Source organism: Cylas formicarius, unplaced genomic scaffold, assembly GCF_029955315.1.
Source record: "Cylas formicarius isolate icCylForm1 unplaced genomic scaffold, icCylForm1.1 PGA_scaffold_9__14_contigs__length_23061073, whole genome shotgun sequence".
NCBI classification, from domain to species: Eukaryota; Metazoa; Arthropoda; class Insecta; order Coleoptera; family Brentidae; genus Cylas; species Cylas formicarius.
The window spans coordinates 9,562,921-9,579,945 of record NW_026844365.1 but is presented as its reverse complement, the minus strand read 5'-3'; the positions used below and the strand labels follow the sequence as shown (position 1 = coordinate 9,579,945).

The following is a 17,025-nucleotide window of genomic DNA, read 5'->3' as shown; positions in this document are numbered from 1 at the left end:
TTCTGATAGCTCACAGAACTAATTGGCGAATTTATGCGACAAGGGTTGCTAAATTTCAATAAATATTAATAATCTCTCTGAGGTTAGTGATAAAGGCAACGATATTTTTACAAGGGCTTATGACTGGTTTCTAGGAAATAAATTGATATTAAACAAAGAGAAAACGAATTTAATTATGTTTAGAACTAAATCATGTAGAGTTGAAATACCATTAGCAATAGGGATAGGTAAAGAAAGTATTGTAAATAGCACTAATTTCTTAGGTTTACAAATTGATTGGTCTGAACATATTGATTATCTGCTAAATAAACTAAATTCAATTTGTTATGGAATTAGAGTCGTTGCAAATTATATGAATAAGGAAACTTTAAAAATTATGTATTTTGCAAACATTCAGTCGCGTATGAGGTATGGAATTATCATTTGGGGAGGTAGTGGTCAACTACGGAAAATTTTCGTGGTTCAAAAGAGGACTCTTCGCACTGTCAAAAAAAATGCAATTTAGAGAGAGCTGTTCAAGGCTGAAGGTATTTTTACTGTATATGCTCTATATATTAATGAAGCATTGATATTCCTTTTTAAAAATTACCCTATTCACCGTTTAACCTTAACTGAAAGGAGTCCTTATTACATCTGCATGAAATTGTATAATAAATTACCAAATGAGGTAAAAACAATGGCAAATCTAATAGTATATTATTTAACGAGCGTATTATGAAGGCCATAATAAACGAGGATGATTTATAAAACGAGCCGCTTGCGGCGAGTGTTATAATCATCTGAGTTTATTATGGTCCATAATACTCGAGTCAAATACTATACTTTATCTACAACCATCCACTTATATAGGGTACCTCACCGGAATTGAAATGTGTCATTTTATTGTGAAAAAAAACTATACATGGGAGAAACCTGAAAATTCGGTAGGAAGCTAATGCTGATGGCAGAGCAATTCAGCTAGAATATTCTCAAGATGGTGGCACTTTCGGTTAGGCCGGAAGTGGATGTTAACTTGCTTTATATGAAATGGAACATAATATCATACATTTTTAGATTCTACCATTCACTCAATATCAACACTGGTTACTGTTTATGTATGCTGTTTATGTTATATGTTTATGTGTTATGAGTTGTGATGTAATAAGGAATAAATTCAATGAAAGTCCTGGATTGAACATTTAATAAGTTTAATAATATTTAATTAACATTTACACTTCAGCACACAATTATTTTTAAATTGACGCTTAATAGGATCATTATGTATTACTCTGTCTATTTCATAAAATTGATTGTTATATTAGGGCAGTTATTGAAATTCATCGTAGTTGGTGTAGTACCAATACTAATGTCCGTGGTGTCTTTACTAATCGAAAAAGTGTTATGAGAAGATTCGCTCGTAATAGTAGACATACCTGGATATTGTGAGGGGGTAGAAACAAAAGTACTGTTATTAATATTACAATTAGGGTTGATTTGACTTAATATTTTAGTAGCTGCATCGGTCTTGTTCTTCTGCGAGTCTGCAATATAGCCTTCAGCTACAGAAGCCGACTTCCAGCCTCCGTGGCGCTTCAGAGCTGTCATACTTGCCCCTGCGTCGACATACAATGTGGCTGAAGATCGTCGTAGACAGTGCCCGGTATATCTTTCTGGGTTTTTGATTTGTAAGAAACTTGCAATTTCTCTGCCCATTTTGGCAAACTTGTTAATGCCGATAACTTGTTTTGTGCATTTTCCATTTTGAAAATTCATAAAAAAAGAATCTGATGCATTTGGCAGTCTCGGATTTGCATATTTTTTAACAATATCATGGAACTTCTCAGTAATAGTAAAATTCCTAGGGATCTTGGTCTTCGTAACGGGAACTATTACTCTAGTGCAACCTTCATAAAATGTAACGTGTTGTATTTTCATTGCATGTAGTTCATTTGAGCGGCATGCACCCATCACTCCCATAATTAATGCAACCTAAAAAATTAACACCTCTTGGTAAATACCGTAGGTATGTAACGTCTTATCATTCCTTACCTTTGTAGCCAAATATTTTGTATCAGGAGCTTCATAAATAAATTTATTTATTTCCTGTCCGGTAAATGCCTTAGATTTTTTGGGTTGATAGCCTTCTGATTGTCTTTTTAATAAAGCATGTAGCTTCGCGTAGTGGTCGATCTTGACATTGTGTTTAATATAAAGTGTGCTTTTCAGCATGGAATAAAACGTCCACAAGGAGGACGACTTATACTTTTTAGCCAATTCTTTGAAATACACTAATAATGTATCTTCAGAGAAGGAGGTGGCCTTGTTTCTTGATCGCCAATCCATGAAATTGTTGTAGGCAATTTCATAATTGTTTCTTGATTTCTTGGGAAGTAAATCCAGAGACGCAGCTTCCGCTGCCGCTCGAATTTCCGGGGGTGTTAGTACTTCGTTTTCAGACTCCATTTTTATTAAATCTTATGTTTTAATTGCAAGGCGAAATTTTAAAGCTTCTCTATATGAATATTATTTACTTTACAATTATTATTTCATGAAAGAAAATGTTTGTATTCACGATGAGCGTCGCGTCGGGTAAGCTGTCGCTATGGATACCCGCTGCGCGCTGTCAGATTTAGCCTGCACGGCCTACTAATTCTTTTTAATTATTGTCATATTGGTTTGTATTTTTTGAACTGTTTTTGAATAATAGAATTGAATTGGTAACGTGTGTATGACTTTAATATGGGTAACTTTATAGTAAATTTTCATAAAAATAATAAATGAAATGTGTGAATTCTGCGCCGATTAATTGAAGCCCGGATTATTAAGAATTCCAGAATATTTTATTACACTTGTTTTTTTATGATATAATTACACTTGTTGTATTATGCGTAGCATAATACTCTCACTGTCAGAAGTATTATGCGTCTATTATTAAATGGTTGTAGATAAAAAATTTTAAATACACAATAAAAAAGTTATTGATAGAGTTAGAACCTTACTCCATAGAAGATTTTTTCTGTAATATTTAAATAATTATTTAATTAATACGATGTAATTGAAATTTGTAAGAATATCTAGTGCCTTTTCATTTTTTGACGCCGATTTCCTTTGTGTATGGTATATTATTTTTAGGTAATGTATTTATGACACAATGTGAAATAAAGTTGATTATTATTATTATTATTATTAGTGGAACTCAAGCAACGTTAACGTATTGGCAGAGTTATGCTAGATTGAGTAATTGAATGTAATTACAACTTATTTATCTAATTTGAGGAAATTGGGAACACTAAATTGCAATTTAGGAGTTACAGGTTTATAATGTCGTATAATTGATCGTAATTAATATATTTTTCAGTCAATTAACGTCAATTAGGATTGCCAAATGGTAAGTTGACTTTAGTGTGCAACTTTTCAAGTAAATTGGCTTCCTCTGGTCATTTTAAAGAGTATGTTCGTTAGTATTCTGATGACGTAGCCGGTTCCTCGGAGGTCTCGTTCGGTACCCATTAGGCGAAGGAAGCAAACTTTTTAACGACGCATTTAACTCGATATTACAAAGACAATCGGTCGATAATACAAAGTGAGAGACGGTGCGGCGCAGGTGCGCGAACCTCCGCGCACACACGCAGGGGATGTCTTGTCCGACGTACGGAAGTAGCTTAATTGCTTTTTTATTCCGTCGCACGTGTTATTAAACGAAAAAAAAAAAAAACGCGCGATGGGAAAACGCGTTAGAAAAAGAAACCGCATGTACGATAAACCGGTAAATTAAATGTAAACGGTAATGCGGTCGCCATTTGAAACAATGGCATGTTTTCGGTCGTTAATATATGTACGGCAAACGGCGTTCTGCCTACGCGTTATTAAAATGTTATTAACTTATTTTAATGCGTCTTTGTGCCCGGCCTCTCGGTTCTGGTTCGCTCGCGTCAGCGGTCAGACGGGTGACGGGTCAAAGGTCTTTGTTTTCGTGGTAGAAAAACCCGCGAGGTTACGCTTTATGCGGTCAAAACTCTATATGCAACCAAATGCTAAATTTCGGACCGTTTTGGTCGTTTAGGAGATATGCTCCAAATGTAAAATAGGCCTAAGAAAAATCCGAAACTAAAAAGTCTAAGGGTAATAGTGAACGATTGAATGAAAAGAAAAGTAATTTTCAATCTTACAGTCTCACAGTGACAACCGATATTTTATATATTATAAGCTAAGAAAGAGCGTCAACATCTAACATTAATTTTTATCGTTTTTAACGTCAGCTTAGCGCATAGTTTTAATTATCTTGTTTTCTTTAACATCATTAGCAAAGTATGCAAACTTAAAGCATGAGCGAACAGAACACTGATAGTTTAGCAGAACAGATGTAGAATAGGGCTAAGAAAAATTCGAAACTAAAAAGTCTAAGAGTAATAGTGAATTATTGAATGAAAAAAAAAAAACGTAATTTTCAATCTTACCGTCTCGCAGTGACAACTGATATTTTGTTTTACATCTCTTAAAAGTTTAACAATTTCTCAAAATATATTATAAGGTAAGAAAGAGCGTCAACATTTAACATTAATTTTTATCATTTACTACCATGTAAAGTAGACAGCTTAGAAGATAGTTTTAATCATCTTGCCTTCTTTAACATCATTAGCAAAGTATGAAAACTTAAAGCATGAGCGAGAAGAAGACAATATATATGAGAAAGTTTCGCAGAACGGATGGAGCTTACTGCTTTACGTCTTCCTCTCTCTCATTCAATCCTATACTTACTCAAATCAAAATCTTACTATTGTTTTCAAGATGTTGTCAAAAATAGGAAAATAGGTGATTTTTATTTTACTACAGTATATAAATATTTCTGTATTTGATCACTATTTTGTTGAACAAATTTTAAATTTTAAAAAATACTAAACGTGGAACGAAACTGGTATTTTGTTGGAAATCTCCTGAAACTTCAACAATAGTGTTACATTTTTAAAAATATTATTTTAAGGTAAGAATGAGCACCAAAATTTAACATTAATTTTTAACATTTATTACAAGCTGAGGTAGTCAGACAAGACTAACCAATATAAAAATTATAAAGACAGTTTATCAGATAGCTTTAATCACCTTAAGTATTGGAAAAAATACTTTATAACATGTACTATGAACGACGTCTTTCTCCATATAATTGTATTACGCTGTAAGAATTGAAGATTCTTATATTTGCATGCAAAAAAACCCACTGTAATTAATCTTAACGATGTACCTGCGAGTGAAATAGAATTAGATTAGATTAGAACAGAACGAATTTTTTTAAGTAGTTATTGGTCTTTTGTATTTATTTTTGTATATTTGTATTCCTATTTTAAAAACATCTTAGAAGTCCGTCCCTGATGCTCTATCCTACAATATCGATCGATTATTTCGACGGTTGCCGCCAAAAGTCAAGACGATATATTTTAAGACAAAGTATACCTGCACCGTGCGTTCAATGATTTGATTTTAAAGAATAATTAAAAATTTCAGCCTATTTGATATTTTTTTAAACCCAACACCCTGTATATTTTATCGGTATTGACTATAACATACTTAATTTTTTATTACACTTGTTTTCAAGTTGTTGGCAAAAATTACTTCAACATATAGTTTAAATATAATAATATAATATTTGACCACTATCTTGTTCAAAAAGTATTTCGTAGAAGGTTAGGTGCTTGTTTTGAATTTACACTTAAAAAAAATGTTCGAACCGCCTCTTGCAACTTTGAAAAATGTGCGTGCGTTTAAATACGTGCGAAGGACTCGACGATTTGTTAACATGTGGCAACACCGACATAAATAAAGATAAAGCAGTGAAATAAGGACATAAAGTGCTCAGAAGTTCAGGAATGTTTATGACGACAGTGTGTCAGATGGTTATAATAAGATTTACGTTAATTAAAATGTATGAAATAAACCGAAAATAAATTGTGCCAAAAACATGGGCAGAGATTATAGAAATATTTATTTCGTGCTGAAAGGTTTTATTTTGCGTAAATTTGTAAAATTGAGGTCAAAATCGATACGAGATTCTCAGGAAAAAACACAACAATAAAAGCACGCAACCGCTTTTGCCCAGTTGGGGGGGGGGGGGCACAGATGACCCTGCGATGATATATTTTCTAACGCTTGTTCTGCATTTCCGTCATGCGAGTGCATGTCAGATGCGGCCAGATATGGCCACGTAAAATTGCATTAATTACTGTATTTATTACTTCAAATTATGTCCAACGACGAGGCGCATGGGAACGAATTATATAGATTCGATTTTATTGGGCTTACATTGTAACGTACGACAACACGGTGGTGCCCCGAGGTTGCATTCTGGTCCTGCTTACAGAAACCAAAACATAATTTAGAATGAAGGTTTAATAATCATAATAATGATAATAATAATAATAATAATAATAATATATTTAAAATCAACACCACTGATAAATGTAGGAAATGTAGCAATACTGAAGAATCAACAGAACACATCATGGGTGGGTGTAGGGCACTAGCAAATAAAGCTTACTTAGGAGGGCACAATTAACTGGCAAAAATCATACATCAACATCAACAACTGGGCTTGAAATGGAAACTTATATATGAAAAATATATATGAACCAAAATCAATTCTCGAAAATAGGTCTGCTATACTCGCATCGTCCGGTATTAATAGATACAACGGTCGTTGCGCAGAGCTTAAAAAATGGCAGAGCTCCAGGATTAGATGGTATTCCGCCTGAAGCAATTAAGGAGACGGTGAACGCTGTGCCGACACATATGCTAAATGTCCTGAACATGCTGTTAAAAGATCAACTCTTTCCCGAAGAGTGGAAACTGGCAAAAATGGTTTTTATACTGAAAGCTTATCGGCATTCAGACCTTTGTGCATGCTGAGTACTATCAATAAGCTATTTGAAGCAGTCATAAGGACAAAGCTTGAGAAAGAAATCGAAAGAAATATGGGTCTTCATGCAAATCAATTTGGTCTCCGTTAAGCAAAAACAACAATCCAAGCATTAGACGCGGTAATTAAAATATCGAGAGAATGCACAAACTCGTGGTGCGCGCTTGTAATGCTAAATGCTAAAAATGCATTTAACTCAGCCAACTATGGAGTAACTATACGAGAACTGAATAACATACGCATCTCCCAGTGCGGTCCAAATAGTAAAAGGTAAAAACATCAACATAAGTGCAGGGGTCCCACAGGGCTCAGTTCTAAGACCAACACTCTGGAACATAGCTTACGATGAAGTATTGGTTTTGCCGACGACTTAGCACTGGTGGTGACAGCTGAAAACGAGCACGTATTATCAAGAAATACAAACGAATGCCTGAAACGAATCATGGTGTGGATGAAATTGCATAAGCTACAGCTGGCCCCGCAAAAAACATACGAATCAATCTGGGTGCGGTGGAAATACAACCAAGCAAAACCGGAAAATATCTACGTATCTCATTGGACGAACGGCTTAGCTTTAAGAGACATATTGAAAACAGAATAGAGAAAGCTGAAGATCGGGTGGCAAGGCTAACGAGGCTGATGCCAAATATAAAACGACCTAGTAGCTGCAAGAAAATGGTGTTAAGACTCCCACACTGTTTTGTCCAGATAAAAGACGGCCACTCGTGCATGATGCATTTCCTCTCTTTAAAAAAAATTGACAATTGATAAACAAAACGAAGATGCATTTATTATAGATGTGGCGTGTCCACTTAGTGAGAACGTTTCTAAAACGGAAGTCGAAAAAATTACAAAGTATGAGAACCTGGCAAGAGAGATCAAAAATGTCTGGAAACTCAAAAAAGTAGAGACAGACCCCATAATAATTTCAGCAAATATCCATAAACTAAGCGTATCAACACGATTGTACGAAATTATGCAAAAATGCGTAATTATTCAGACATGCCATATAACGCGCAAGTTTCTGAATGGGGCATAACTGTGAAAAGAAAAAAAGAGGATCTAGTGGAAAAGAATGAAATTTCTCTCCACCAGCCCGAGCCTAGCCCAAACATGAAGAAAACACCAAAGTTATTGTGCAGGTGAAAGTTCCAGCTTCAGTTGAGGAAAAGAATCATGATAATATAATAATAATAATAATAATAATAATAATAATAATAATAATAATAATAATAATAATAATAATAATAATAACAATAACAATAATAATAATAATAAGGTATTCCACGGTATTTCGTTTTAAGACGACTAAGGTGGATCAAGCGCCGCGTCTTCATATTGGTCCAGTTCAGCTTGTGGTTGATGCGGATTTCCACTTAGAAATTGTCTCGAGCTATACAAACCTTTGACACGACCTCGTGTGTACAGTGCGAGGTATGTTTTTCAAAACGAATTTTTGTGCCTAAAAGTAACACCAAATATTTTGCTAATGACAAAGTAATTGCCTATTGTTTTGAATGTTTCAGAAACGAAACGGTTAATATCCAAGAATTAATATCGAAAAACCATGATCAATTCGTTCAAAGTTACCGTTCATATTTTGGCATTCGCGCTGTAGACGAGAGGAGCCAGATAACTGGTAGAGTTGCTTGTCGTCAGTATATGACTACATTTTACAGTACTCGACGAAATCTAAGAATTTTGTTGTGCAAATGATAAACAGAATAGGCGCAGGAGGCCACCTTCTTCCTTATATTTAAGAAATGTGAACAGAATACTGTGACTAATGCTATCAAAAGCCTTAGAGTAGTTGAGTAGGACCTACATAGTTGCATTTGCCTTCGTCGAGAAGAGTTGCCGCAAACCGTCTCGTGTTTTGGTTAGTTTTGAGTTTGTAGGATACGTTCTATAACCTTAGATAATATTGGCAGAATCGAAATGGGTCTTAAATCACTAAATAATTAATTATACAATATATAAAATTAGATATAATTTTAGGGCTAATATTAGGAAAAATAGAATGGGTGAGGCAAAAATTTACAAGAGCACAGATATACCTTAATACAAAAGGACAACAGAAAATGATAAAGTTAATATAAATTCCGTCATGACCAACCCCTATAGTTTGAATATGAATGAGAGTTTGTGACGATTGGCGATTCTGGCGTTATAGAAACCTGAAATTTTACTTGCGTTTACGGAGAGAGAGTTCTTATATAGTAGTCGGTCACTGGTGATATTGATTTTGACATTGGAATAGAGTTAATGAAAAATTTTATTATTTATTCTCGATCTGACAGTTGGTCAGGTATTCTTTTTCCCGTGTTTTTGGTATTTTTTATCGTTTTTTAGAGGTTTCAAAAATATTTTGCTGTTTTTATTGTTTAAGGAATGTTCTATATATGTTTTTTTCTCAAACTCTATGACTTTGATAATAAAATCTCGATACTTTCTGTAACAGGTCCGATTTTTGTTCTTTTTTCTTTTTTTGTTCTTAAATTTGGCTTTATATCTTAGTTTTATGAGTATCTCTTTTTGATTTTAACAAATAAATTAGATCTATTTTCTTAGAATCCCCTTATCTAGCTCCACTCGATCTCCCCGAGCACACAGCTCGACTTCCGCAAAAATCAATTCGTGCTCCGACAAATTCTCATCATTTTAAACTAATAAGTGGTCCATTAACTTCTTACTCTCTCGCTGCTCCATAGATGTATTTTTTTGAGATATTTTTGACATAAAATGAGATGCCTTATATCGAATAAGAAAATGAAATCTGGGTTTCAAAGAATAATATAATTTTTGATCTTTTTTGTATTATTTAAATAATTAAAATTGGTGTACTTTTTCAACCCTGTGTTTTTACCTACAAAATGTGTTTAAAAGATTTTTGCAATTTAAGATATAAGCGATTTTTCGAGGGATTTTCACACTATTGAGCATGAGTATTTTAAATATTGTTTCTTTAAAAACAATAATGAAAAAAAGATAAAAAAAATTGACTAAAGTGTTAAAAACGTATTTCGCACTCCTTGTAATGTATTTTTTGTACGTTTCAAGTGACCATAAAATATTTTATTCAAAATCCCACCTCAAATTGCAGTGTGTTAGCTGAAATTTTGAGCAAATTATGTTTTCCTTTAAAGTTGTCACTTAAATAATTTTTTTTACAAATCAAAAGATGAAAATCGAAGTATGTTCTAAGAACGTTAAAATTTGTTTAAATAAATCAAATTAAATGTGGTTAATTAAAAAAAACGTACCTATTATATAAGTTTAAATGGAAAATTAAAAACCTTTTTTAGAAAAAAATTGAGTAAACGTATTTTGACGAAAAATCTCACTTCAATTTGTATGGATGGATATGGTGTTCTTCTAAATTTGTTACTAACAAAATACATTTACAAATCAAAATCAAATGGCGAAAGACGAAATACTAACTAAAAACGAATTATTTTTATTAATGGAATATTCAATTGGTTTAAATTATAAATAAGTCTCTTTTTATTCCAAGATAATGAATGCAAACATATAGACAACGTCATAGGAAAAATTTTTCGTGTGGGGTAGCGTTATTTTCCATGGAATGATTTTCGCGTCACGTCGTGGAAAATGAAAAACCAGGTTGGTGGGGCGGCACGCAAAATGCGTGGCCATATTGTCGCGCTTGTCGCATACGGTCGTTCGGTATATAGTCGTGATAATCGACCGGCACAAACACGCGACGTTCTGATTCGAATTAGTCAAATTTCAAGACACTTCTTTTGATCGAGCGACCCGAACGAAGTAGCGGGGGTCGGGGGTGGCACGCTACACGGTTTTGTTTTGGGATCAACTCGTGTCTCGGATTATTGCGGCGAGACGTAATTTTTCCATTAGGGTTATGGTGGCGTGCAGAACTACTATGGTGGCGAGAGGGGGGCGGGTAATGCCGAGAACCCGGCGTGAAAAAAAAAATTGCAGAGTTCGCGGGTGGGGGGTGGAAAATAAAAGATTGCAGTTAATATAAATGAGATAATTTTCTTATTGAAACTCCATAAAGGAAATTATAAAAAAGTTGCATTTAAAGTATCTTATGATTATGAGTACAATTTTCTATTTCTTTGAGATAAAACGCGTAATGCATAAGTAAAAATTGATGAAATTTTTGTAAAAAATATTTAGGAACAAAATAAAAATTAAATTTTAGTATTTTATCTAAAAAAAAAGGTTTTCTTATAATATTTTTGTAATAAAGATTTTTATTGTTAAGTAAAACGGCTTAAAATTCTTTTTTTTTTTGGTAACAATGCTTTCCTTTATTGTCATCCCGGTGCCTACTAACCAAGTTAATAATTCTCTAAACGTCTTAAAATCAAGAAAAGTTTGTCTTATTCATTATATTTATAATAGTCATATGTCAGGTATTAATGATAAATTATTTTTATCACATATTAGTGAAATAATTAAATAGGCAAGAAAGTTTATTCTTTATTTTATTATTATTTATTTATGGTAATATATATATTATATTATATAATATTCCATTACAAAAAAAAAAACTTTTTTTTTCATTGGTGCTCTACTCAAATATAATTACCATTTAATGAAAACATCTGCAATTACTAAAATAGAAAATTAAAACAATACCAACTGAAAAAAAATTAAATCTTAAGAATATAAAATTTGTTTATATAAATTAATTTAGTTTGCGTATTTGTGAAGAGCACATGTTAATTTTGTTTTTGTTTTTTATTTTTTTTAAATTAATAGTGGTGGTGGGACAAGGCGGCTTCCCTGGAGCAAGGAGGCCCACCTCAAAACATAACAAATTTTTTTTTCGTTATTATAATTATAAACTCTGGTTATATGTACAATTTTAGCCATTTGCGTAATACCGGGGGTAAAATGGAAGGCTTAAAAATTCAAAAAAAGCTATTCCATATTATTATAACCGAATCACAATTAATTTATTGAAAGTGTTACGTTTTGGATAATTCTATGGATATGAAATACTTTTTAATAAATAATTATAATTATTATATATAACATTATAAATAGGGGAGAATGGGACACGACGACCAAAAGCTTCGCCAGAATTTGGGTAAATCTAATCAAAAATAGATCAACTTAATGATTAAAAGCCACAAAAAATAATAAAAAGCTTAAGGGGGCCGCCTTGCCCCACCCTCCCCTATTTATTATTTTATTTGATTAATATTTACTATTAATATTAAATTTAAAAAGTAAGTTTTACTATTTATTTATTAAGAAAAATGTAGAGCTTTATCTATCATTATTTAATAATAATATGTATTTGATATTCAATTATTCGTTTGTGACGCCCAATTTACCTTCAAGGAATATCCATATACAATACAAATATTAACTCTATTTTTATAAATAACTATAAATTTCATGGTTTTTTAAAAATTATTTTTGTCAATTGGCCGATCAATTCCACAACCTTACGTATGTGAAACATATAAAATTACATAGTCAGGACTACAAAAGAAACTTAACTAGATTTCCTAAGTTAAAAGACATTATTAAAAGAATGCTACAAAATTTTTTATAAGTTTCTTTTTTTAAACAAATTCAGGCTTCAGTAGAATAAATCGGTATCTTCACTGCTCAGAAAAACACAGTTGTCATAAATAAGCAAATCTAATAAGAGTTAGAGTTTGAGAAGTAATTAGAATCTGAATGTCTATAGAAAAACTAATTAGAACTAGAAGTGCAGGAAGGTGACTCAATAGTATTGTTAGCAATTTTATAAAGAAAAATTACAATTTTTAGCAATTTCTGCGTGTTTCAGGTGACCTCAGTTATAAAACTTATAAAAGTTATAAAAGTTATAAAAATTTTCATATGAATAGTGGTGTCTGTCGTTTCTATTATATCTAAAATTAAGGTTTATTAAAAGCTTTTTTGAATAAATCGGATCCCATTCAGCGGATGAGTGTTCCAAAATTGATCATAATATTAATATATAATTTTATTATTACAAGCATTTCTTTAGAAATCTTTTTTGCGGGTTTTTAAAAGAAGCGGAATAAAATTTGATAAAATTGAAAAGAATAAGCCAGAATCCGTTAAAGAATATTAAGTAGTTGATTCTTGAAAAACGTTAGAAAGAAAACAAAATTAAGATAAAATTGTCAAGGTGTACTACTAGCCTTGAAAATTTTGATACAAGCATTTTAATTTCTTTTTTTATAAGCACCGGTTTAAAAAAGAACGGAATAAAATTTGATATACTTAAAAATAAAAAAATAAAACCTATTTAAGAAATCATGTAAAACAAAATGAAGATACGTTTTTTACTTCTTTTTTTTTGTAAAAGTTAATTAATTGTGTTTAATTTTATTGTGTTTTATAGTTTTAATTCGAATTTTTTATTGTAAAATTTAAACGATATTTTTCGTTTTGTTTAAAACGTTAGCGTGGCAACTGACTAATACGTTTCGAATTTGCCTGTCCATTTTTATTATTTAACAACGCGGAAAGCGCACCGGCGGCGGTCGCGCCCGCCTAATAACAATTTAAATCGACAAAATTATTGACGGCGAAATATCAATCAAAACCGGCAAAAGCGTGTAACGGAATAATTTAATATGTGTCGAAAATTTAAATTAATGTTTTAAAATATATTTAAATAACGCGTACCCCGCGGACGGGGCCGGAGCGATTTATTAATTTATTGTTTATTTAAGGCGAGTGCTTTTAACGATTTATCTCTCATTAATGTCCCCGCCCCCCACGGCCGCATCGGCCCCCTCTGGCTGTGAGTGCAACTGACGTCTGCTAACTAATTTAAATGATTCCTATTTAATTGTTTTTACACAATTATTACGGAAACAAATTTAATTTGTCCTTTAGGTACTTTTTGCTTTTGATTCTTATTTAAAAATCGCACAAAGCCTCAAGATATTAATGATAATACAAAAAAGAGGTAAAAAAACCAACAAAATACAACAAATTGTCGTTTTTCTTTCATTTCTTGCTCTTTACTTTAATTTATACTCTCTTTCTCTTATCTCGTACCCTTGTTCCACCCTTCAATTCCTTCAGTACTTCTATAATTACTTTTTCTTCCTCTCTCTCAACATATGGCTTTCTTTCCTGCATGGTTTATAATTTTTGTTTTTTGTTTCGCAAGAGGACGCCTCACTCTCACAAAAAAACCAAGAGGCCATGCATATTGCATTCAAAAGATCGACATTAATAGTAAGTTTGTCCTATCTTTCAAAAGAATGTCTGTTACAACTAAATAAGTTTTGTTGTATTTTTTGTTAAATGTCTAAACTCTATTTTCTTTTCTTAAAAAGGTGAATATACGAAACTCATTAATGGAATATCAAAGATTTAAAGTGGCCGAGAGACGAAAAGTTTTACTTTAATATATTAAACAAAAACACAAGACCGTTATTATTATTAGAAAATCAGTTTCTACACAAGCTCTTGAGTGTTTAAAGCAAGATTATTCATTTATCGCAAGAGCGTTAATTTATTTCTGTCAAAATTAATGTCTTCGAGCCCCTTGGGTCCTATACTAAAGTGATTATTATGCCTTCAGATCAACTAAACTATATTTTTTGTTATTTAATTAGTATTAGTATATTGTATATATGTGCTGTCGTGTGCGTAAGTAAAATAACATTTATTCAAAAATGAAAACTTTGATCACTTCATTATGAAGCTTCATAAACCTTTCTGCTTGAAATAAAAATTCAGTGTTATAGTGTAATGAAAAAATAGGGGATTGTTAAAATTAAAAACCAACCAAAATATTTATTAAAAAAAAGTATTATAGCGATTTATCCTTTTTTTTAATTTCAAATTTAATATTACAGCTGCTTATTTTTTAATTTGAGGATAACCGTATGGGTTGCGAAAAGTTAAAAGTTCAACAATTTGATATTACTTTGCATTTTTTTAATCGTATTTTTCTGACTGACCAAATTATATTCAACTATTTACTCAACAAATTGGACATTAACATTCATTCATTAATCTTTCCAGAAAAGTAAAAATTAACAAAAAAGATGCATGCTTTAAAATCAAATATACTTATTCCATATATATACAAAGTTGGACCAATTTGCAGAGAGGTTTTGGACCCTTGCAAATAACAAATGAGTATCAGTTAATAACATTTACTATCCCATTTTATTTAATATAAATAATCATAATGGGAATGAACCTTCTTTTTAATAATTTTGGTTAGTGGTTTTCGTTTTCTTCCATGGTGTCTTTAGGCAGTAGTTTCACTCCCTCCTTTCCTCTAATATAATTTCAGTAAAGGAGATAGTTTATCAAGAAAATTCCACATCTTTCCACAAGTATTATAAAAAAGCCTAAATAGTATACTTGCCTACGTTCGCAAAAAAAAAACTGTGGAGATATATCTTTTCCTTTATAAGCCAATCAATCTAAGAGTATAGTAAGTAGTATAGAGATAACATTTAAAAAATAAAATGATTGCAGTTATCTCCGATCTAATCACGTTTTTAACAAATTTTATTCTGTTAGCATACAAGAGCAAAATTGATAAATTTCTAATTTTAATAACTACAACTACCCAAAACCATTATTTCTATGATGGTGATAAAATTAAGAAAATGAACAGTAAATATTACTGATAAATATGCATTTGTTAGTCCGAAACCTCTATGCAAATTGGTCCAACTTGATGGACGATTTGGACTAACACAAATGAGATATTTTTCGTATTCATTTAATGAAAAACATTAAATTGAATTTTGTAGATAACTACACAGGTTTTGCCAAAAGTTTTTTTTAAATCTTTTTTTTTTTGACTAACTATATTTTAATATTAGGCATGGTCGATCATTGAATACTGAATAAATCTTAGAATAAGAACATTTATTCTTATAATTTGAAAGGTATCAGTAACTTTAGGTTAAGATATCCTTTTTAAAGAACTCGGGGATAGTTTCCGTATTTTAACATTGGATTTTTTTTTTGTTTTTAGATTGTTTTTTTGCTTATTCACGTTTCGGCTCTCTTTGACTAGTGTTGACCGGAAAAATTAAATTATATCTCATTTTCCGTTAACGCTAAGTGATTGTAATCGTAAAACAAGGCTGATTTATGGGAGCAAATGCATCGAATATCCAGGATATGTGCACTGAAATATAACCTTCGCTAAATATAATTTTATTTAGCACGCGGTCCCAACACAATCGCGGATTTTTCCGCCATTTTGCTGTCGTGTACGTAAGTAAAATAAAATTCATTCAAAAATGAAAACTTTGATCACTTCGTTATTAAGGTTCGTACCGTTTTAAATTTCAGATCAGATAATTGTAATTTTTAAATATTATCATTTCGTATTATGCAGATGGATGAATTGGCTTGATATGGTTGTCTTTATATTTTTTTCTTTTTGTATGTTAGTAAGTAAAATTATCATGTTAACAAAATATTTCGGCCAATGTGTAAAATTTTTGGAGTGATATTGAATTTTCTAACCACAACTAAGCAGATATATTAAAAAAGGATTATTCATATTGAGTTGATAAAACTAAAAAAAATGTACGGTCAATACAATTGACGAATTCCTTATTTACAAATCCCTCAAACCCTTCCGCAAATTGTTCCAACTTGTCATAAAAATTCAGTGTTATAGAAGGTAGGTGATAGGACTAATACAACGATATTTTTGGTAATAATTTAATGAAAAAGTAGGCGATTGTTAAAATTAAAAATTAACCAAAATATTTATTAAAAAAGAGTATTATAGCGATTTATCCGTTTTTTTATGTTAAATTAAATATTACAGCTATATATTTTTTAATTTCGGGATAACCATATGGGTTGGCAGTTTTGCGAAAAATTAAAAGTTCAACAATTTGAGATTATTTTACATTTTTTTTAATCATTGTTTTCTGACTGACCAAGTTATATTCATGCTACTGTCTTTACTCAACAAATTAGATATTAGCATTCATTAATTAACCTTTCTAAAAGAGTAAAAATTAATAAAAAAGGTGCATTATTGAAAATCAAAAATATTTATTTAATTTTTGTACTTTTCAGAAAAAATAATTTTGATTCAAAAAAAGCAATTAAATTTTACACTTTCTTTGACACAAATAAAATTTTGTTTTATCTTTTCGGTTTTAACAAAGTTA

General features: G+C 31.3%; 2 protein-coding genes across 2 annotated transcripts in view; both read right to left on the bottom strand.

Moving 5' to 3' along the window:
• The window catches only part of LOC132707521 (homeobox protein caupolican-like), an 87,972-nt gene that overhangs the window by 70,112 nt on the left and 835 nt on the right, over positions 1 to 17,025 (bottom strand). The gene's annotated exons all lie outside the window — the stretch shown is intronic.
• Positions 1,273 to 2,442, bottom strand: LOC132707330 (uncharacterized). The gene is made up of 2 exons (XM_060679136.1): positions 2,029 to 2,442; positions 1,273 to 1,968 (listed from the first exon to the last, which is right to left on the bottom strand). The coding sequence occupies exons 1-2, from the start codon at positions 2,440 to 2,442 to the stop codon at positions 1,273 to 1,275; spliced, it is 1,110 nt and encodes a 369-aa protein (XP_060535119.1).